Source organism: Drosophila simulans, chromosome 3R, assembly GCF_016746395.2.
Source record: "Drosophila simulans strain w501 chromosome 3R, Prin_Dsim_3.1, whole genome shotgun sequence".
NCBI lineage: Eukaryota > Metazoa > Arthropoda > Insecta > Diptera > Drosophilidae > Drosophila > Drosophila simulans.
Window position 1 is genome coordinate 20,919,854 of NC_052523.2, and position 24,310 is coordinate 20,944,163.

At 38.5% G+C, this 24,310-nt stretch overlaps 1 protein-coding gene across 37 annotated transcripts in view; it reads left to right on the forward strand.

The window, feature by feature from the left end:
* Positions 1–23,723, forward strand: part of LOC6729447 (calcium-activated potassium channel slowpoke) — a 53,406-nt gene extending 29,683 nt beyond the window's left edge. For 3 of the 37 annotated variants that reach the window (XM_039295229.2, XM_039295219.2, XM_039295221.2), the window contains 18 exons: positions 515–620; positions 4,141–4,293; positions 4,388–4,543; positions 6,343–6,455; positions 7,532–7,690; positions 7,898–7,974; positions 8,642–8,677; positions 10,736–10,807; positions 14,640–14,714; positions 15,572–15,604; positions 15,669–15,858; positions 16,448–16,513; positions 18,122–18,299; positions 18,372–18,879; positions 19,100–19,236; positions 19,337–19,479; positions 19,577–19,796; positions 19,853–23,723. In XM_039295229.2, coding sequence (XP_039151163.1) covers positions 515–620; positions 4,141–4,293; positions 4,388–4,543; positions 6,343–6,455; positions 7,532–7,690; positions 7,898–7,974; positions 8,642–8,677; positions 10,736–10,807; positions 14,640–14,714; positions 15,572–15,604; positions 15,669–15,858; positions 16,448–16,513; positions 18,122–18,299; positions 18,372–18,879; positions 19,100–19,236; positions 19,337–19,479; positions 19,577–19,796; positions 19,853–19,990 — 2,560 coding nt within the window. In that variant the 3' untranslated portion in view covers positions 19,991–23,723. Of the gene's footprint in view, positions 1–514; positions 621–2,023; positions 2,130–4,140; positions 4,294–4,387; positions 4,544–4,805; positions 4,919–6,342; positions 6,456–7,531; positions 7,691–7,897; positions 7,975–8,641; positions 8,678–10,735; positions 10,808–11,919; positions 11,971–13,235; positions 13,260–14,639; positions 15,534–15,571; positions 15,605–15,668; positions 15,859–16,447; positions 16,514–18,121; positions 18,300–18,371; positions 18,880–19,099; positions 19,237–19,336; positions 19,480–19,576; positions 19,797–19,852 lie in introns of those variants that run through there. The other 34 variants (XM_016177426.3, XM_016177443.3, XM_039295220.2 and 31 more) reach the window with 28 other exon arrangements.
* Positions 23,724–24,310: the final 587 nt, after the last annotated feature.

Here is a 24,310-nt window from a genome sequence, read left to right on the forward strand (position 1 = left end):
CCAGAATCCAATTAGCCTTTAAGCAGAAGAATAACCTGTTTACAGTCGTATTGCTAATTTGTTGTGTCGTTGTTTTATTTCCATTATTATTTGATAAATGTATTTTCAATTCAGTTTTAAAACAGCAGCAAGAGAATAATTAGCGCAGTACCTAAGCAGTTAAAAATAATGTGGATTAGCGGTCAGCAGTGGCGCGCAAAAGTAGGCAATAGTTTTTTGCACTGAAACGAGATCAAACCATTTACATAGTAATATTATTTATAATTGAATTTAGTTCAGTGCTGCTGCTGGCCGCTAACTCGATAGTTGGGATGCCAGTTGCCCAGTCAGTTAAGTTAGTTCAAGGCACTATTTTAAGTATTTGCATTAATCTAGCGACTAGAGAACACACAGTCAGTGAAAGTTATGTAATCTTTTGATTTGGAAATACCTCTTACGTTCACTATGTAACTAATCAATGCCTAAACTCAACTATATATATGCCATATCATGTACCGTAATGTAAACCAAATAGCAAAGAGCCTGATCTGGAGCTAGAGGGACTGCTGAAGCGTCACTATACCACAGTGGCCTTTTTTCAGGGCACTATGATGAACGCAGTCGACCTGGAGCGAGTCAAGGTACACAAACACACACCGTGACACAGACACCAAGCCACGCCCACACCCACTACCACACCCACACGCACACGCACACCAACAGACACAAACACGAACACCTACAGACACAGAGACACACATATGAGAACCAGTGAAGACACGCAGAAACTTAACGATTTAAACGATTTACTCGAGCCCCCGATTGTCAGGTGTCCCAGCAAAAGAACAAAATCAAACTCCAAATAAAATCAATAACATGAACAACAACAGCGAATCTTACGTGCAACTCTCATACTTAGATCCTGTGAATGTTTTTGTGCCCGCAACTTAGTTCTTCAACAGCTAGGATGCAATTTCACTCTACTTGCCCTCCGATTCGAATAATTATAAAGAATTTCAATTCCTTTCGCTGCTGACTATTCACAGCAAAAAAAAAAAAATGAAAACAAAAATGAAACAAGACACGCCCCCTTCCTCGTTCTATTTTTTATGCCATAAATCTATGCTCGCTCTCACTTTGAACTTGAACAATTCAATTATGTTTATTTTTATTGCAATTTTATAGCTTTATTACGGCATTATTATTAATGGTTTCCGGTTGCTGCTGATGAGGCTTTCGAGAAGAGCATTTTGCCTAACAATTCCTCTCAGAGCTTCGTGATAAATGATGTTTATAATATTTTAGATAGACCTTAGTTAAGAATCCCGTTCACAATATACCATTTTTTTGTTTCATTGTTTTTTTTATCTTGGCTTAAAGTATTTTTACCCCGCTTAATGGAATGACTTTCTTAGCTGAATTTTGTCATATATCCTTTTAATCCAAATTTAAGCTCAAGCTTACAAATACCTCACATTTTATTATATTTTATATTTATCAATTCGTAGTAAGCAAAAGTTGGATTCCAATATTCCTCTTGTATCATATCCGTACAGTTTTTATACTCCCATAGAATTTACTTAGTCTTGAGAGCCTAGTTAAGTAATTTTAATTAGATATTTAAGAAGAGTTTTTTGTCTAGAGCATAGACCTAATTTAAGTAAGGAGGTTACAATATTTCGACTTTAGTTCAGTTTAGTTTTAATGAATCACAGTTTTTGTTGCACCTTCGGCTTGGAGATTTTCTTTACAACAATTCTGTCTGCATTGTTTGTTTTTCTTCTTTTTCATTTGCATATTTGCGGACTACGAAACTCGCACCATAATCATAAATATCTGTATATTGTTTGTTGTGTTTCGAACACCAACCCACACACAATGCAATGATATGATATTCTTCTGTTCCTTTGAATACAATCCAATCTACGTGAACTTTGTGTACATTGGAATCATTGAAAACTCTAAAAACTTTGTATTATTTTCCCACAACAACCACAAAAAAAAAAACCAAAAAACAATCGATTTCAAATGAAAAATTATAAAGTAAACCACCCGATTTGGAACTTGAGGGTTTGTTCAAACGTCATTTTACCACCGTGGAGTTCTTCCAAGGAACCATTATGAATCCGATCGATCTTCAGAGGGTTAAGGTAAAACAAAAATGTATTTTCATTTTATCCGTTCTATATGTTTGTTCGTTTGCTTTCGTTACGTTGTTCATTTAACCTATTCCTTTCCGTGTCTATTTTCGTCTCGACCTGTGAGCTTTGATTTCATTATGTATTAACTATTAACCGAAGTCCCAGAATAAGCGTACTTCTACTTCTTACGTACTTATTTATGTAACGAACGCTCAAATGTAATTACAACCCGCCTATTAATATACTAATCTATGTATTTACGTGTGTGTATGTGTAATGTCTGTTTAACTGTACAAGCGATATTCGTGTAATACATGCGTGGTGTATGCGACCATACTGCATTTTCTGGACCTAGTTTAGTTTACAACACCAAACCACATCCATCGGTACACGTATCCTTCGGATTCCAGCACTCAACTAACATCTGAACATGAATCAAACGAATCGAACGCCAAATCACGAAACAAACACTCGCTGTACACAGAAACACCGTAAATTGATGTTGAAATTGTTGTGTAAAATGATAACGATATCATCTTGATTTATCTTTATTTTAAGCTGCATTACTTGCAACGATTAACGTATACGTAATATCCTATTTATGTATGTGCTAAGTATTCTACTGTACATGTTAAGTTAAGTGTTAATTGTATAATATGGATTATATAGGATTTGAGGGGTTATAGTGTTAATTCTTTAATATGGATTATATTGGATTTTAGGCGTTTTAAAGCTTTTTGAAGAAATTGAGAATATACATATTAAATTGGTAGGTAAGCATATTTTAAACAAAAAAAAAAAATGCTTCATATTTTTTTGCAAATATTTCTAACAATTCAAGATCCTAAGTTTAGGTATTCAAAAATTTGTAAAATGCCATTTTTTATTAGAACAGGTTTATTATATATAAATTCCACGTAAAGAAATATATGTATAAGTAATAATTTTTGTGAGTCTGCCTAATTCATCTCTTTTAATTTTGAGGGAAATGTATTTTTAACCATAGTAAGCCATTATTAAGTACATGCCCTAATAGTTTGTATATACATATATCTATCAGCTTAATCTATATCCTTTGAGTGGACACTCATGAGCAGCCTTGGCTTTGTATAATGCCATATTGCGATGCAGATAGTTACTTTCCACAGTATCTGAGCTTATCTTTTGCATGCGAGCATACTGCATGTCTATAATCGGATACAGATGCTTGTAGCTAGTGCCAATCTATTGTCTAAACGCCCACTTGAGTTGCTCTTGAGTTTTGTGGGGCTTTGGTATTTGGTATTTGATTAAGTTTAAGTTCCCCCACGCCAAAGCCAATCACCCCGACACCTCTGTGTACTTGTTCTTTGTGAAAACACCCCACCCGTGCACCGAGCGTTCGCCTTATGATTTCTTAATGTGTCCTTAGTTTGGAGTTGAAACCGAAAGACTGTGTTATCCAGCAACCCAACCAACCAAACACCCACCCACCCAGCCACTGTACAACCGCTTACTATATCCCCAACCGACCCCCTGTGGGCAATGCTAATGAATACTACTCGTACCCCCCCCAAAAAAAAAACCCTACTCAGTACGTACGCAATGCATATGCAAGATATCTATATATATTGATATGATATGGACTCGATCGCAGCCAGATCGATCGAGCCAACCAAAACACTCACCTGTGGCATTTTAAGTACTCATACTCGTACCATAGTTGTCCAGTCGATGTGCGTGTAAACCAAAACAAAAATCGCTTACTAATTGTTTATATTGTGGACAATGCTCTAAACGTGACACCACCTCTGCAATATCTATTCACAATAACAGTAACAATAACAATCACTGAACCATAACAAACTACTTTGAACAGTTCAACATAACAAAACTAACTCACATGAGACAAACATCAAATGCCCATAGACATAGTCTGACCATAAACAGCTATACTAGATAGCCATTATAACTAAACTATGCTAATCTGTAACTCTCTATCTCCATCCATCTATCCACATGGATATCTCGAATGCAATAGGTTCATGAAGCCGACGCCTGCCTCGTGCTAGCTAACAAATATTGCCAAGATCCCGACGCAGAAGATGCTGCCAACATCATGAGAGTCATCTCGATCAAGAACTACAGCGACGACATTCGAGTCATCATCCAGCTGATGCAGTACCACAATAAGGTGGGTTTTTCTATTGTATAGATACTGCGTAGGATGATATTATAAGCCATGACACTATTATCATTATACATCATGATCCTATAATAACTCCTAGGCGTACTTGCTGAACATACCATCGTGGGATTGGAAACAGGGCGACGATGTCATCTGCCTGGCCGAACTGAAGCTGGGCTTCATTGCCCAGAGCTGTTTGGCGCCCGGGTTCTCGACCATGATGGCCAACCTGTTCGCCATGAGATCGTTCAAGACGGTAAGTGTGGGGTTGCAGTCCCAGTCCAGAGATCAGGCCACTCACCTACGAAATACCAGACACACTCACACTACTGGCGCCCAGTGAAAGCAGGCCGAAGAAGTTAGATATTTTCCAGATCTACCCATTACAGATTCGCGGACAATGTAACGCCCGGCGGGGGGGGGGTGAAAGTAATTTACTATATGTGGGGTGTACTGTACCGTATATACGTATGAAATCAAATATGCAAATGTCTCTAAATTACGTCTCTAACCCATAGTCGCCAGACATGCAGTCTTGGACAAATGATTACCTGCGCGGCACTGGCATGGAAATGTACACTGAAACATTGAGTCCCACATTTATTGGAATACCATTTGCTCAGGCCACTGAGTAAGTCACGCAGCTGGCAGTTTTCCAATTTTCCAACCATAAGCTATATCGTAATATTCGTACCAGAAACAAAAAAACCAATTTAATACTATATCGTATCTACTACTACCTACTCTATTCTACTCGTTAATCGTGCAGCGTTGAACGAAAAAAAAAATATATCGTACACCATGAACAACATAAGATATATTCGGTCTACAAACTGAAGCTTAATTGTGATTTAAGGATGTGTATTTTTTAGCACTAAAAAATCACAATTTAGCCAATTTGTAGGTCGATAAAAACCACACAACTCTCACACACACCACAAGTAAACACATTGTTATTCGTTTCACTCAGTTCTGATCGTCGTTGTAAATCTATCTTTTGTTGGTTGTATTTTAAGTTGATTTTGATCGAAGATCCGGCACGTTTACACCGATCTAAGTGTTGCAACGTGTAAATGTGCCTGCCAGTGAACTTAGATTATGATTTTCCAAACAAGTACACACAAATACACCAGCCAAGACATTACACTGTGACAAATTAGTCGTTGTTTCAAGCAAATTCTTTGTGTAATTGAGTGTTCTAAGTGTTCAAAATGCCTTCAGTGTTTGCAAATACAAAATATGGTTTCTTTTATCCTTCATTTTCAAAAGCAAACTTCAAACGGCCAGTTCAACTGACTCTATTTATTTAAGGACAAACAAACACCATACACACACATCCACACACACACACACACACCGATACACAGACACACAGCCAATCGCTAATGTATGGTATCTGTGTGAGCGGATCTATCCGAATCTCTCTCTCTGAATCTTTCTCTAAATCAATCTATCTATTTGTATCTCAGTAACAGTTCTAAGCTCTAAGTTTGCAGCGTGCATTTTTCAGTTGAGTTGGTTCTTTTCCGTTCCCGATGGTTTTCAGTTCGACATTTTGATTTTTGCTCATTTGACACACGTTCGGTTCGGTTGAGTCTTGATGCCAATGATCCCCATGCTCGTGCCTTCTTCAATGCTGTAAAGTTCGCCAAATCGCCAGAAAGTGTACAGACCGAATGCCACCAAAGATAACCCCGAGATCGAAGCAGTATTTCTATGCCAAAAGCCAAAGCCAAAGCCAATGCCGAAAATGCCAAAAATGCCAAAGCCAAAGAGTATGCAATGCCTGACCCAGAAACAAACGCACCATCCACACCAACCAGCACCGATACTCGCCAGCTGTTGAAATGTGTGCCGTAGACCCAGATGACCCAGAAAGCGTAGGACCTGTCCCCCAAAAACTATAAAATCCACCTGCCACAGCCACACAAAACCAAAATCAAAACCGAAACAGACAAACAAATAAATTAGTACCACAACCGATAATGCGCCAAGTAGTTACTTTAGCGAACTTACTAAATGCCAACCACAACAAAACCATTTTCTAACTTTCAGTCACCAGACACACAGGCCTGGCAAAATGATTATCTTCAAGGTACAGGGTGTGAGATGTACACCGAAACCCTATCACCTTCATTTACCGGCATGACATTCCCACAAGCCAGCGAGTAAGACTCAAAAATGAGAAAATAGAGAAAAAAAAAACAAAAACTAAAACCAAAAAAAAAAAATTATATGCAAACTGTATAAAAAATACTACTACTTCTACTACTACTGCTACAACTTTTTGCATTGTACAAATAAGTTTGTTTAACAATTCTTTTTCCTATTATTTACCAACTTGATTCGATTCCGTTTGATTTACTCTCCTTCTCCTCATATTAACAACAACCAACAACTAAACAACTGTTTGTCGCCTCTCCCCACTCTCCCACCTCTGGCCATGTATCTCGATATATATCAAAAACCCATACTCTAGAACCATAGCCACTGAAAGATCCAGCTTAGCCATAGCCACCAGTACTCGAGAACCCGAGATCGAATCTTTCGGGGGCGAACGCATTGAACAACCTGTATATTAAACCCACACTCATTTCGATTGGCTCAAACTGCATATAGCGTATCCGTATACCTGATAGTATCCGTATCCGTACTCGTATTCGCAACTGCAATCGTAATCCGCATCCGATCGCCACAATCGCTTGCTAACTTTGAACTCCGCTCGCTGCGATTCGTAGAGCGTCAGACACGTGCACTGCAAATAATTCTAGAGACCCCACCCACAGAACAGCTCCACTTGTGACTCCACTTCCGAAGTCCCGAACTCATTGCATGTGCAGAATGTTTTTTTTAGAGTGTACCCTAGTTGGCAATGGATGATGATGATTCACTGTCGGTAGTTTTGATTTTTTTCAAACATTAATTTTTTTTCTAGCATTTTTTCAACTAAGCATTTTGCCACGCATGCCTTTTTTTGACTCGTCAAGCGTCTTGATTGTTTATTGATTTTTAACAGTGTACGCTTCAAGAGCACCCACCAATACAACGACACATACACACACACTCACAAACACCCCACTCACACACACACACACTATGCATGCCCTGTTTTTGAGAGAGTTCGACTACACCTTTGTAGCATACTAAAACTAGGTTCAATTACTTGTAAAGCAACAAACTAGGCTAAGTTGAAAGGCTATCGGGCGATCGGGAACTGATCAACTCCCCTCTTCCCCGCGTCTAGACTGTGTTTCTCCAAGCTGAAGCTCCTGCTGCTGGCCATCGAGATCAAGGGCGCCGAGGAGGGGGCGGACAGCAAGATTTCCATCAACCCTCGGGGGGCCAAAATCCAGGCCAATACCCAGGGTTTCTTCATAGCACAAAGTGCCGACGAGGTGAAGCGGTAAGAGGTCACCCCAAAAATCTATCTGGGTTTCACTTTTTTCTACCACATGTGTTTTTCATGTAGTGACGAAGCGCACCGCAAGGGGTCTTTGGTACTATAAGAGTATAATCAATGTAAAATATAGTTAATACAAAAGTGCAAGCCAGAAGCAACCATAAACATATCAAACATATTTAATATCATTTATAACTTTAATTTCCTTAGTGCCTGGTTCTACTGCAAGGCGTGTCATGAGGACATTAAGGACGAGACGCTGATCAAGAAATGCAAATGCAAAAACTGTAAGCAAACCCTTGTACCAAGTAGTAGCCACAGATACCTTTTTAGAGTCTTTACGTATCTATGGATTTAATTTAACTTATCCGTTTTGATTTTAATATGTATTTGATTTGTTGTTTCGTTTGTGAATCGAATCGAACGTTTCGAAGACAGCCAGAATCGAAAAAGCCAAGAGAAACGATAGGAAATAACAACTCGATTTTAGTTTGTAAGAAGGAACTAGCGAGTGTTGAGGCAGTTTCTAGGTATAAGGCGCTATCTTTCTAATCTATATGAATATCTAAATATTTTACCTCTCCACCATGAAACTATTCGTATATTCTTACATATTTTTATACATAAATATCCATGTTTTTATTATATATTTATTATGTATGTGTGTTGGCGCGTGTGGCCTCGCTCTCAATGAAATCAATACCAAAAAACTGCAACAACCAATCACAACAACTAACTATAACTATAACTATGTATAATCGAACCGAATCAACAATACCAAAAACCCATTGGCATGGCTGCAACTGTTCGAACACACCTCGCACATATACGTGTGTGTGCGACTGTGTGTGCCGCACTTGCAACGTGACATAACCAAATACAACCAATTAAACCGAAATCGAATCGAATTTAATACTAAATAATACAATCCAATGCCATAACTTTGTCCCACAGTGACTGTTCAGCCCAGGAGCAAATTCGATGACTTAGGTAAATCAAGCTACAAGCCGAATAATCCAAAGAACAACAAGAAAACACACTCTAATCTTGCCCACATAAAAAACCAGAACACTTGAAACCACACAAACACTTCTCAGTTTTCAAGTTTTACCCGATACCAATACCAATACCAACCGTTACCGATTCCAACTTTTGTATAAAGTACATTTTGCATACCCCCGTTACCTTTTGTTTGTACATTGAATAAAGCAAAGCGAAGGTCCCGATCCCCCAAAACGATCCCCAGTTGATTTTCCTATCAGCACCTCACCTCAACCTCAAGAGCACAACAAAATCAAGAATTTTCCTTTGATTTTGATTGTTTGTCTTTAGTTTTTGAAACGATTTTGCAAGGCGAACCATTGGACCGACCCTTTGTGCTCAGCCCCTAGCCATAAAACCGACGTTTCCGACATCATAACCACCCAGCATATACTCTTATATATACTTATATATATCTGAACAACAAGCCATTTCGTCCTGCCCGATTACCTTGCCCATGTGCAGTTCCATTTTGGTCACTGTTTGTTTTGACATGCGCCTCTTTGTAACCCACGAAGTAAGAGTTAAATACACCCACACCTATAACGTTTAACTATTTATGCCCATACAATTATCCCATGAGGATAAAACCCCGAAGCAAACTAAACATTACGTAACATCGACCTTGTAAATATGTTTGTGCGATATGCAACCCCAGTTCTTTGATTACCTATACTACAGCCACAGTCAACCAGCAAGAAATGTTAACCAAACCTCTTCGCTTTTCCTTTAACCATCACCAAAAAAGAAATCCATTAGAGTACCACCATGATAGTTGACACCCACCATTTTGAGTTCAAAAGTGAATTTTGCGTTTTACGGGGCGTATGGGTAATATGCCAGCCTGCAGAAGTGAAATACAAAGGCGGAACTGCCATATTCGAGCAGAGAACAGGCGCCACGCAAATTATTCAAATTTATTCAAATATTTTTCAATTTTATAACTCAAGCCTACTTTGCAACTCGATTACAGCTTTGTATTTCATTAAAAGGCATGAGAACCTCTTTACCATCTGTATTTCTTTATGAACTTATAACTCACACCCCATTGATAGCCCTCTTTTTATGATCGATTTTTGTTCCGATTCTGAAACTGCACATTTTTTTAAAAGTCTGTCTCGCTAATCCTCGCTCTTGCTATCTCTGTCTCTGTAATCCCCTCTTAATCTTTGTACTTTATACTTATGTGTTGAGAATAAGCCGAGATCAAAATAAGTGCATGGAAATGAGCACAACAATCAATTAACATCCTATCACACCATCACCATACGAAAAACCTTTAATATAAACGATTATACTCTATTTTCGATCGATTTTGACTCACTTTTGCAGCATCCAGCTCTAATTTAAATACTCTTCCTAATACTTATGACTAAATTATCTTTAATACTTAACGGTAGACCTAAGTTCTTGAAATGCTGCGCCGTCCTCACGAATCCCCTAACACTTTCCGTTGATTTGTGTTCTTGGCGTGGCACTCACCTCACTCACCGATCTCTATTTACATTTTAAAGTTTAAATATATATATATATATCTAACGCGATTGTATATAACCGCGATCGTAGCTGCAAAGCCGAAGTGTAAATAACATTAGATCGGGTTACAGCAGAAGTTAACATGGCGTTTTCAGAGAATAACCGAAGTTTATGTATTTGCTTCTATGTAGCATAATACCAGAACAATCTCAACCTATACTCTGTAAACACCCAACTTAGCTGCAAATGTTCTTAAGTAGTTAGTACGTTTGCCGAGTTTGCGTTGCCTGCGTTTTGGCTTTGAAACCAGCGAAATATCAAATTCGGGATCCAATGTGTTGCAGCTGAATATGTGAAACGCAGTTCGTAGTGCCTAGAGCTTAAGTTTCTGAACCAATCCCAGATACCGATCCCAGATATATTACACCTAACTGAACTATATACATATATATGTGCATTTGTTTGTGTGTATGAGCGAGTGTCTATCTGAGTATCTACCAAATACCAACCAAAAACGTAACCATCTTGCAGATGTGGGCATGATTATGATGCAGACGGGCATGGTCAACCAAGGCATCACGTCGGTGATGAATACAATGGAGGGTACGCTTTCAAATCCATTTCCACAAACGAATCCAAAAACCAATTATTTGCGATTTGCGGCGCTCTATCCAGTATTAATATCCGTTTATATACTATATACTACCAAGCCAAAAGAATTATTTGTTGCTGCTAATCCCGAACCTAATCCAACCGATCTAAAAGATAAAAGGAGCGACAACCAAAGTACAAACTAAATACAAGTAAAAGTCCGCTGATCCGATAAACTTTGATATTTCAGTTAAGAAATTCTTCAGTTGCATCTTCTTAAGAAATTTTAAAGACTTTGTTTAGCGCTCCTGAGATTTGGCTTGCCAAATTCGTTGAGAAAGGACTATCCTTTGAAAACTAATTGAACTTGGAAACTAAATCAACATTACTAAATTGATGTACAACTGTCAGCGTTTGTGTGCCTTAGTTAATGCTAAAAACCATGAAAAGCTCTTAGCCGCTAAATGCCAAGAATCCCCGCCAAGAACCGAAACCCGCATCATTTGGCTGGAAAACTGGGAAACTTCTAAATCAGATTGTGAGGAAATGGGTATATAGAATCCATAATAGCAACCAGGGGACTCCGAATAAATAAGTTATAGACTAAGAGTTGAGTTCAGTTCGTACTTCTGCTCCTTCTATCGCTCTATCGTTCTCTCTATCGTACTCAGTATAAATATAACATACACCTATTCTAGAACTAATTTAGTTTTGATACGATTTCTGGTTTGGTTCGCCCAAGAGTCGCGTATAGTGTCATAATAAATCGAAAGCATATCTAGTATATATTCCTTATATACATTGCATACATATATCTACTTATGATCATAAACTGCATACCACATATGAATATATCTACATAAATATAATATATATTATTTACGAAAGTTCAAGTACAACGTGTGCCGTGTGATTTATCTATGATTTTCGTATAGCGTATTTAATTTCCTATGATTTATTCATCATTTTCGTTGAATGATGTTCCAATGATAAGCAGGCGCAGTATTGCGAGCAGATGAAAATGAAGAAGAACTAAATTATATTGAAAGCAACAATCATTACCTTGCCATCATTTACCTATTCACACGATCCTATAAAATTCTGTTTTCATGAAACAAAAACAGTGGCCACCTTCCGGAAAGGCGTCCGAGCCGTACAAATGGTTGGGCGTGCAAGTACGTATAACTTACTCTACCTCTCTCTCTCTCTCTCTCTGTCTCTCTCTATCTATCTCCTGTCTCTGTCTCCATATACTCTACTCTGTTACCAATAAGCATACGAAACATACATCTCATAACCAGAAACCACGAAACCCAACATGATTTCCAATTGGCAAACCGAAATTTTCCATCACATTCGCCCTATAAACTCTCCTGCTAACCAAGTTAAAACGCTCAATTACATGTTTATAGCGCCAAACTAACTGCCAACTAACTACAAACTAACTAACCAACTCTAATTGCTATTGTTCAGCTGTATATGCCATTTGCCATTCAGCAAACCAATCGAAAACTAAGCCAATCAATCAGGCAGCCAAACAATCGAAAATCAATCAATCTTTGTCGGAACTCAGAATTCAGAACTCAAAACACAGAACACAAACACCAACACAAGCACACAAAGTCCCTGGACCCGCCCCCCAAATAACCAAACGACCCCTTTCCAACACTAATGCACTACACAACACACACACACATATCTACATGTTTCGTTTCTACTCGTTCGTTCTTCTAGTAATTGTGTACTGTTTCGTATTCAACTTTAACCCTAGTGTGCGTGTGTGTGTGTAGTAAAGTCAAGAGAAAACCAAACCGAACTTCGCTTTGAGTCAGTTAATATTGGAAATCAACTGTTTGGATACTACATATTCAGTAACCATAATCGATTCAAGCGTTGTGTTTTCGTATGAACTCCATACTATCCATACTATTCGTTTTTGTTATCAAGTCGAGTCATATTCTACATAATAATCGTACTCCTACTGTATCGTAAAGTATCTTGTATAAACGTTAACTACATATTGTATTGTATCTATCGTATCGCATCATATCATGTCGTATAGTAATTCGTTAATTCGTGATACAAATTCTAACCGTTCACGTATCTTTGGACAACTATGTCATATCCAAACAAATACTTCAAGTTTCCTCTTTATATGATATACTAAGTGGTTACACCAACACTCCAATGAACACAACACTTCGGGTTCCAAGGACCTGCAATCCTGAAACACAATACCACACTCTACACTCATTTTCTGTAATATATATACAAATTCGATCTTCTACGCCCGGACCTATGTTCCTTTCTATATAATATTTCAAATATGTAAACCTATCATCTTTCTATTGTACCTCCCTACCCACACATTCGTGTCCCGTATCAACTACTACAACTACAATAAATACTCCTATTTATATGTCTCTGTGTGTGTGTGTAGAAGACGATGAATACTCGTTGTCAAGTAAGTCAAACTAACTCAAACTGTTGTATATCCATACCAGAAATTAAGAACATCCATTTCAATATCGCATTTGTACTTGTCGAAAACATTTCGTTATAATTTCAATTAATAGAGTCCTTGACAAATTTTCCTTAAAAATATCGTGATTTGTATTGTACATTGGTTTTGTTTCGGTTATTACTTGTTTTCGTTTTGAAGAGAGAACCCCATTATATTAGAGACATCGTCAGTTTTAGTTTTAAACCATACATAAATCAACATGAATAAATAAAATGCAAATGACTTGAGAAAGCAAAGCAACTGAGCCAATGATTAGAGCCAATATTCGATCACAACCACCCAAAGCAGTAAAATGAACATGAAAAGCAAGCAGCTCCTCGTCATCCCCCCGAGCACTGCACCAATCCCAATCCTCCGGGGAACAGGAGATTCCAATTAGAGAGCGATTAAATTCCAAATTCCGTGCAGTTAAATTGCTGACCATCAATGATCGTTTCAATCAGCCCCCAAAATCAGAAGCTGGGGATAAACTAGATAGTGCAACTCGTAGTTGGAGAGATCGTTTTTGAAGTTCTTCTTTAAGTGGGTGTTAGCAGTTCTAGCAGCCTAAGTGTTAAGTGCTTGACAATCGGATACTGAAATCCAGTGAGCCAAAAAACCAGCTATTGATGACTATATAGAATATTGCCTATCTTGCTACTCAGCTTGTAATCCGCACTTAGTCAGCGTGTTGCTTAAATAATGCTTCAAGCTTTAACCGATTTGGTTTGTATCCCTATGTACCAGAATACCAATATATACCACTGCTTGCTTAGCTCTACTTGTACCTATACTCTTTTTATCTATCTACCTCTTTATATGTATTATGTAACCGTTTGTATAAATGTAAGATGACACCGTCACCAGTTCTGTTCCAACTCATATTTATTTGCATGTTTTGTTCGATATTCTATAAAGCAAATACCCCAAAATGAATCCCCAAAAACCATCCCCCGACCATCTTGAACACTTTTCGTTCAGTTTCGGCCGACGGCCATTTTTCATTTGATTTGAGTTCGTCAGGTTTTCCTGGGTTTTCCCAAGAGTCAGACTAATTTCTCTATGATTTCCTCTCGAATTTCGTGTTTATTTTGAACACAAACCAATACTCTTACCGCTTCAGTTCTTACAAAAACCAAACACAATCCTCCCTAAAAAAATCAAAAAAAAAAAAAAAAAGAAAACAGAAAAAGAATTTGATGTATATTCAAAAGCAGTTTTGAGCTTCACATAAAAAAAAGCTTGACCATATAAATAACACCAAAAAAAAAAAAATGAAATTGCATACACACCGAATCTGATTTGCCGAGCTGTGTGATAACGAACCACCGTATTTTACAGATGAACACCATCCTGCACCCACATTTACTCCTCCAGAGCTACCCAAGCGGGTGCATGTGCGTGGATCTGTATCGGGTAAAGTCTCGTCTCCCAGTCGAACGAAAGAACGAACACTCAATTTGGTATCAGTCAGAGATCAGATCCACAGAAAGGTCATTTTGAATCGGAGGTGTTTAGGTGGATAGCCCAGTAATCCAGCAGAACAGCTACCCACCCACCCAGTCTCACATAACACACACACACATCCATGCCCAAGGTCAAGATCACATTCAGTTATCAGTTTGCCCCACGATTTCGTTTGCCTTGGTTCGCTTTTTCCTCAGTTGAAAACGTAAGAGATGAAAATGTATCCAATCCAATCGATAACCCATTGATAATTGTTTAGATATTCGTTTGCATAACTCTGTTTTTGCGTTGATTCTTGAACAGAACTCGTTCCTCTGCTAATGTAACTCGTTGATATACTCTCTAATCTAAAGAACCGATACTATATATCTTCCGTATTACCATACCCACATATCGATGTCTATTTACCTTAACTTACTTATTTGTACACATCACTCGGTGTGCCTTTGTTTTCAATTGCATAAACAATCTGCTTGTTACCAATTTTGTTTATTACTGTCGCAACCACACACAGCATCACATAATGACAAGAACTAAGAACTAAGAACCAGTAACCTAAACCTAAACCAAGTGCAACATGCAACACGCGGCTCAAAAATACCTTTCTCGATTAACTAATGACTAATACTTAAAGCCAATGAGTATCTCTTCACACTCTCTGATCAGCGTGACGGAGCTATTGCCAAGATTACTAATCGATTGATCTGCTCTCTATCTCTGATCTCGTCAAAAAAAAAAAAAAAACAACAACGCTTCTGCCTGCCAATGCCAAATGATACAAAACAAAAACTGCCAATCTGCCACAGGTGATATCACTCGTGACAGAGAAGATACGAATCGTAAGTTTCGATGGCATTGACTACATATCATTCTCATGTGCGCAACCATCTCTTGTGATTACAGTACTCAATCGCAATGTGCGCCGGCCGAATGGCACTGGCAACGGTACGGGTGGCATGCACCACATGAACAACACGGCAGCGGCGGCTGCGGCAGCTGCGGCGGCGGGAAAGCAGGTGAACAAGGTGAAGCCGACGGTGAATGTGAGCCGACAGGTGGAGGGCCAAGTGATATCGCCATCGCAGTACAACAGGTAAGCCAATCGCACTTATCGTGCGGGGACTGTACATATATATAAATATTTTATATTTAACATGGGGTGGAACAGCAGGCCATCTACTTAACTATAGAGTTTGATCACATTAAACAGCACTCTGTTATCAAATCAAATATATATAGCAAAGCAAAGTCGGTAATCGAGCAAGAGCAAGCAGCAAGATAACTCAATGAATACACCCACTAGGAAAACTCTGTTTGCAGCTGCATCAAGTTTGATTTTCCACTTTTCCGTTGCGTTACAATCGAACAAAAAAAAAAGAACGAGAGATTATGTTACACTCAATTATGGTTATTGTGTTTGCCACACACGTTTTATTTGACACAAGAAAATGGTCAGGATAAGGATAAGGATGAATAGGTATCTCGTACATATGTAAATGCTCTTTAACCAACTAATCGAAACACCTCAACTAACTGTCTCTCACTCACCTGCTCAACCACTCAACCACTCGCTCACTCTCGAAAAACGAATAAAACCCAAACAAACAACAAACAAACCAATCAACCAATTATTAACTTTTAACCAGTCTAAATGTATAAAAACGAACAACATCTTGTTTCAGGCCACCAGAGAATGATGCTAACCCTTATGCGGGCTATCAACTTGCTTACGAAGTTAAAAAGCTCATGTATGCGTCCATAATTTCCTAGATTTTTAACTTACAAACTCTATCGAAACTAAAAAAGCCAAAAGCCTTTTTTTAAACTATACCTTAGTATTCGTTAATACTTATCTAACTACATCTTATGCGCATTTTGTTTGACACACATTGATATTGATATTGATTGATCGAAAGCTATGCCATATTCCATCAAAATCGCGTACTAAACATAATATGAATTTTAACAAATTTGTGCGTTTTTTTTTTTGTCATGTCGCTGTCTTCTGTGTCTGTGTGCGTATGTGTTTGTGCGTTTGTAAATGTTGGTGTGTATGTGTGAGCGCCCCATGATTATTTTGCCATCTAAACTATCCCCAGCATAACTAACCGCATTCCATTCTGAAGCATTCTGTCTACTAACATCTATCTGCCCTTCAAAGTAAACTAACAATTAACAACTTTACTTTGGGTTCAATGTTTAAGTCATAAGGGTTCTAATTCTAAATATTCTTTTAAGCAGCTTTTTTAAGAACTTCTTTAACTCTCCTTTTGCTGATTTATATGCCGTGCTAATGTCTTGTGTATATTTTAACTGTACGCAAATATTTATGTAAGAAAAGTGTTTTACAATATGGATTTCCATTAGGGAAACTTAAGATCTTTCAACCAATCCTGAGAAAAGAGTCAAATATTGTAGCAATCTTTTGGCGCAGACTACGAAACTTCTAACAAAAACTTCAACTTCTTTTTCGAAACTCATAAAACTAAGTTGGTTCTAGACCACAAGCATACATTAAGCTCAATAATCGCCCATTTTTCTCCTGCATTCTATATCTATTTCTCTGAATCATTTGAACTTGAATTGCAATCTAAGTGTTGTGTGTGTTTTACTGTGTTCATCTTTGTATCAAGACTTGCACCTGTGTACCATATATTTTATAATTTTACGTTTTTTTTTTTTTCAATTAAGAAGACACAACATTAAGTATTGTAGATGAAAATGCCAAGTTCGGCGGATCGGAAGGGTTATGGATTAACAAAGGCCGCTCCCTCGCGCATGCCGAGCACCTGAATCACAATGAAACACCTGGAGGGAGTTAGCCGACCACCTAATACACTATATAGTATATAATGTTTTTGATCCAAACATCCCAACCGCCGCCGGATGGAGCAGTTGAGCATTTTGCGTAGTGACACATTGATTTATTCTCAAATACTTGTTCGCATTTATTTGGAGACTTTTGTTATTAGCACATGATCTTCTCTAACTCTCTATCTATCTTACTATCCGTGTATTTATCTTTGTAAACGTACAACTCTTCTTAACTATCTTTAACTATCGTATATTGAGATCACATTTTAATTCAATATGCCCCAAGTACTCGTACTCGTATTGAAGTATTCACATCATTTATTGAACGAAACACGTACTCGTAGCGTTTCCGATGAACACTTTGCATTTGGATGTAGCGTTTGTTTTTGAATTGAATTGGTTGATAATCTGCATATGCAAGTCAAAAGTTGAATCGAAGTAAAACCCATTATGATCGAATCGAATCGAATCGAATCCAGCTACAGCACAGACCGCCCGATGGCTAACTCCTATCTCTGTCCTATCGATCTACTTGTGTCTAGGCCGACGAGTCGCAGTTCCGGCACGGGCACACAGAATCAAAATGGCGGCGTATCCTTGCCCGCCGGCATTGCGGACGACCAGTCGAAGGACTTTGATTTCGAGAAGACCGAAATGAAGTACGATTCGACGGGCATGTTCCACTGGAGTCCGGCAAAGAGCTTAGAAGACTGCATACTGGTAAGTCTAGTGCAATCAGTGCACATTGAATGATGGTTGAAAGTTAACTTGCACAACTTAACTTCTCTATAGGATCGCAACCAGGCGGCCATGACCGTGCTGAACGGTCACGTGGTCGTGTGCCTGTTTGCCGATCCCGATTCGCCGCTGATCGGGCTGCGGAATCTGGTGATGCCGCTGCGGGCGTCCAACTTCCACTACCACGAGCTGAAGCACGTGGTCATTGTGGGCTCGGTGGACTACATACGGCGCGAGTGGAAGATGCTGCAGAACCTGCCCAAGATCTCGGTGCTCAACGGATCGCCGCTGAGCCGTGCCGACCTGCGGGCCGTGAACGTCAATCTGTGTGATATGTGCTGCATCCTGTCGGCGAAAGTTCCTAGCAACGACGATCCCACGCTGGCCGACAAGGAGGCGATCCTCGCCTCGCTGAACATCAAGGCCATGACCTTCGACGACACGATCGGTGTGCTCAGCCAGCGCGGCCCGGAGTTCGACAACCTGAGCGCCACCGCCGGCAGTCCCATTGTGCTGCAGCGGAGGGGCTCGGTCTATGGCGCCAATGTGCCCATGATAACAGGTAAACTGCATCGCACTAAGTTGGCCGAGTTTGCGAACGACCGAACGATTGTGAGGCTGGCCAGGATTTGGACGTGGGAGGTGGCATGGGGGGAACTTTAAGGGGTCTGTTGGGTTGGAGGGTACATCCTATGTCCTGGCCAGGCTCACCCGCTTTCTGCTCCGAATGCGGTTTAAGTGTGTGCTCTACTAATGCTTCACATGTTGGTTGTCGTTTAAAGAACTGGTCAATGATAGTAACGTGCAGTTTCTCGATCAAGACGACGACGATGATCCAGATACAGAACTATATCTGACGCAGCCTTTCGCCTGCGGCACAGCCTTCGCTGTGAGTGTGTTAGACTCGCTGATGTCCACGGTAATGTCCTTGTTTTAGTCATTGAAAGGGTCAAGCCCCTTTTGGCACCTTTTTTGTTTGGTTATATGTATATACTTTCGATTGATCCCCAACTGTATAGACTTACTTCAATCAAAACGCCTTAACGCTGATCCGCTCACTGATAACGGGCGGCGCCACGCCCGAGCTGGAACTGATCCTGGCCGAGGGAGCTGGCCTCCGGGGAGGCTACAGCACGGTGGAGAGTCTGAGCAATCGAGACAGGTAGGTGGCGGAATCAGTTAGTTTGAACACCTTTAACGAGCTTTCTGGGATGCAATTGCCTAAATATCATCTGTGACTAATGTTTATTCCACCATAGATGTCGAGTGGGTCAAATCTCACTGTACGACGGTCCGTTGGCTCAATTTGGGGAGTGCGGCAAGTATGGGGACCTGTTTGTGGCAGCCCTCAAGTCGTATGGAATGCTATGCATCGGACTATACCGATTCAGGGACACCAGCTCCAGTTGTGATGCGAGCAGCAAACGTTATGTAATAACCAACCCACCCGATGACTTTTCACTACTGCCAACAGATCAGGTGAGTTTCTTTACAAGTATATATTATCATTCCAATATAAAATGTGCATTGCATAGGTATTCGTTTTAATGCAATTCGATCCGGGCCTGGAGTACAAGCCGCCAGCGGTACGAGCACCTGCAGGCGGACGTGGCACCAACACACAGGGTTCCGGGGTCGGTGGGGGCGGCTCGAACAAGGATGATAACTCTTGATTGTTACTGTGTAGCGCCTTAACTGATGGTCCTTATTCGTACATTTGAACGATGGAGAAGCTAATCGAAGGCAGAGCAGCGCATTTGTGGCAACGCATCCACAACTACCTATTGGCATAAGATATTTGATACTCGCGACAAGGCGACAACAAATCGGCAGCGAAAAAAAGACATATTTGTATGTAAATCGATTGTACCGTGTACAAAAATGGAATCAAAAGCGTTAATAAGTTAGAGATTACGACCATAACTTGCGTGCCATTAAATGCGCTGCTCTGCTCTTTTATGTGTGTGGGGGCATGCGGCTCGGTGTATTTCGTCCATCCCAACTAACAATCAAGAGACAACCGAAACCGGAACCACTGGCCACCAGATCAACGTCGACGGCAATGCCGCCTGCCTGCGCACACATAAAAAGCTAATCCGGATCGGGGGACCAAGAACTTTAGCCCTGATATCCATCGTTCAACTGCCAACTGATTGCTTCCCACATCATTCCGTATGCCTTTTTAGAACCTTGAAATTATCATATTCTGTATATCTATAATTTTAGTCTTGCCACTACATTGGTTGATTTTGTATCCTTGTTTATCCCTATTATTTTGTTATCAACATTGTGTGCCCCAATAAAATATTCTTATTATTATTTAACTTTTAAGTTGGTTTTGTCACTTGGTTCAACCCCAATTTCGTTCTCCAAGCAACAATCATTAGTTATACTTATGGGTATGTATTTACGTATGAGTGCTGTCGACTATCATTTACATTAACATTTACATTTGCATTTAAATTTAAGAATCATTTACCACTAATTTTCGTTTACATTTTGAGTTAACTTCATGGCGCTATCATTGCATAAGAAACAATTGAAAATTGAATTCTAAACGAAAATCCATCTCAATGGTGTGACGTAAGCAATTGGGAACCATTAGTGAGGTAAGCTACACATTAAACAAGGAAACAAGGAACACTGAGCGAAAAACAAGAAACTACCAAAAACTACAAACTAAGTCTACTCGATCTGTGTACTCTCATGTCTCAAAATCTATCTCTAAGTCGCTGAATGCGGCCACAACGCAACAATTTATATCGAACACACCAATTAAACACTGCAAACAATGCATTGCGGATTGCTTTTGGCTGAGATACAGATACTGATAGCGAGATACAGATACAAGGCAATGAGGCTAAAATTCAAAAACTGCATTTAGAAGTTTCTGAGCATGCGCAAAACGATTTATATAGAGCGAAGCATATTGTAATCATTAAACTTTTAATGTAAACCTAAACACAAATATCGATTAATGACACCTAACACCTTAAAGCCAACAATCTGCTAGCTAATTCGTATGCCTAAAACAAATACACATACCATATGGCTCGACCTGAACTTTTATGAAAGCCAGAGAAAACATGGTTGTTTCTACCGAAGAATCGCCGGATCAAGGCAAGATTGGAGGCAAATACTAAGCCATAAGCAAAGTACTACACTTAACTAGATGAGTCTCAGCTTTTTCACTCGACACAAGTCAAATTTGCTAATTGCTAATTCTAAATTGAACAACTTCTAACATTCACATCTCTACACACAAAAAAAAAACAAAAAACTCGCAGGGCAGAAAGCCCTGAGAAAATATTGTAAGTAGCGCATTCGAATCATTATTGAATACCACTTAATATAGAGGACACCTAGGCCGGAATATATAGAGTGCGACGAAAGCTGATGAAACGTAGTTAGTAATATTTTTTAGTGTATGTGAATGTGTGCGCTTTTTACCAGCGATTTACGAGCAGCAACTGTGGTGTTCTAAACAAATTTTGATAGATACAATCGGTAACCAAATGGCGAAAACGTTAAGTTCCAACTCCGACTTCTGGCTATAACCATCTGTACTAACTTCTCTACCAAATTCACGCACTTGCGCTCGAAACTTTCGAAAGGAACGCTCTGATTTTTGTACATAGCCTGTAAATATGATAAGTAACTAAAGTATCTCGACTACGATATCGTTTAACCCGTTTATCCTGTGCTGTTTCGTTTTGCCGTTCACAAAGCAAGAGTTTTCGGATCATAATTGTAATTTGTTCAAATGATAAACACTGCCAAAGCGTATAGAAATCACATTAAATGTAGAGATCACAACCAAAACTAAAAAATAAAAATCAGCAAACAGCATTTCATCAATAGTGGGAAAACCAAAGAAGCGTAACAAGAAAATGGCACAGAATAGCAACAACCACTGGATTTGTTTTGTTTGATTGTTTTCACACACGATTAGCGAATAACAAATTTAAGTAAAACGAATTCGAGCTTTTAAATTTAATACGAAGAGTAAAACATAACCGTTTATAAGCGAAAATAAAGAGCCAATTACCAATTCGTTTCATGATTGATTTGTAGTGGAATTTTGTGCAGCCTAGACTTACCCAGAACGTAAATTAAAAACAAAATATGTGAATATTATGCGCCTTCGAAATTGATGTAAACGTGTATGTAGCGGTGCGATGTGAGAAACATTTAAACTCCATTAAAGTACATTTAATTTAATGGTAATGGTAAAGGTAACGATAATGGTAACGGTAAAGGTAATGATTAACGTAATAGTCAAGTGTAAATGTTAACGAATCGAGAGCATAGCATAGCTTAGCATAAACTATGACGACTAGTTATCGCGACAAGCAGTTCATATATTGTTAATGATAAACTTATTATTAAATCGACAACAAAACGCATTTGCAATCCTAAAATAAAATTAATAATAAAAGGAAATAACAAAAATCGATGAATAGGCGATGGCGTAGCGAAAACCCAAAAGTTAAACATAATTTTTAAATGAATAAACTAGTTATTAAATTTATAGAAACCTCACCTATACACCAACACCACACCGATACTCACACACACACACACACACACTCAACAGCGATGAACCCAACAACAAGAACAAAAATGAACTCTCGATGTTGTGAAACTTGATAAAATCATGTTTACGCTATAGCAGATCTACATAAATGAAATAAAAATAAAAACGAATGCAGATATAGTACATACTCAACCAAGGCAAACCAGAAACTATCCGAAAGAAAGCTTCTCTGAATCAAAGGAAATTAATCGAAAAATATAGAAATGAAAAACACGCTGACAAAGCTGCCTTTCCCAATCGCATTTCCCAATTCTTAATTGATTATTAATGATTGATAATAACTTCGTGTATTTTTCCACTTCGCTCAATTCAACACTTCCGAGCAGCTTTGTTTTCAACAAATAATATATATTTACATGCATATATATTAATAATGTCGCATACAACTACTCAATGCCGTATAAACTAGCGTAAGTGCAAAGGTTTTTGTAGAAAACTCGTCAATAAAAATGAAAACAAAAAAAAAAACGTATAAAATATATTATCATACTCGTAAATGTGAAGCTATGCAGCATTTTACTGTAGTTAGATTTTTTGTATAGAATCAACGTTTGCAGCTAAAAACCAAAACGAAAACCGAAACTAATATGATAATTTTACAGGTTTAAGGCGGCAATGTTCATTTTTTAAGGAATAACGATATTAAGATATCATAATTAACATAACAAATAGCAACTAAAAACCAAGCAAAAAAAGAAAAACGAAAAAATATTTTTTATAATTTCGCAGCACTTTCACATGATACCCGCACACGCACACATACACATCCGGCAAAGTGTGCTAAATAAATTGTATAAATAATGCAAACCCAAAAAAAAAAAACAATGCAAATCATATTAATGTAGTTACATTTTTTTAGTTTTTACTCGCTATTTATATGAGGTATATTTACACAACGGAAAACGTAAACGTAGACATAACTAAAACGTAAAAAGCGATTAAAAAAATCATTAATTTACATTGAAATTAAAGTAAACTAAACCGAAATCAGAGCAGAAAGCATAAAATGACAAATTAGTTTAGTTTAAAACGGTCCCGCAAAGGCAAAAACAACAAAAAATAAACAAAATTTTAAATAACAAATTAAAGAGCTAAAAATGCATATTTTAAACATTTGTCTAAAACGCAACCGAAAGAAAAAAGCAAAACAAATGATAAATGTATGAAATAAAAGGTATAATAATAATATTATGTTGTTAATGTTTAAAAAACCTTGTTAAAAATAATATTTCAAAATAAAATATAAATACAGAAAAAAATAGCAAAGAAATTACCACCAAACTGAGAGCTTTATGAAAGTGAAATTTTGATTTATGGCCCAAAACTTTGGGCCGCCAAATACTGACCCAAAAATAGGCTGGCCGGGCGTTATAAAATTCCAATGACCAATTGTGTT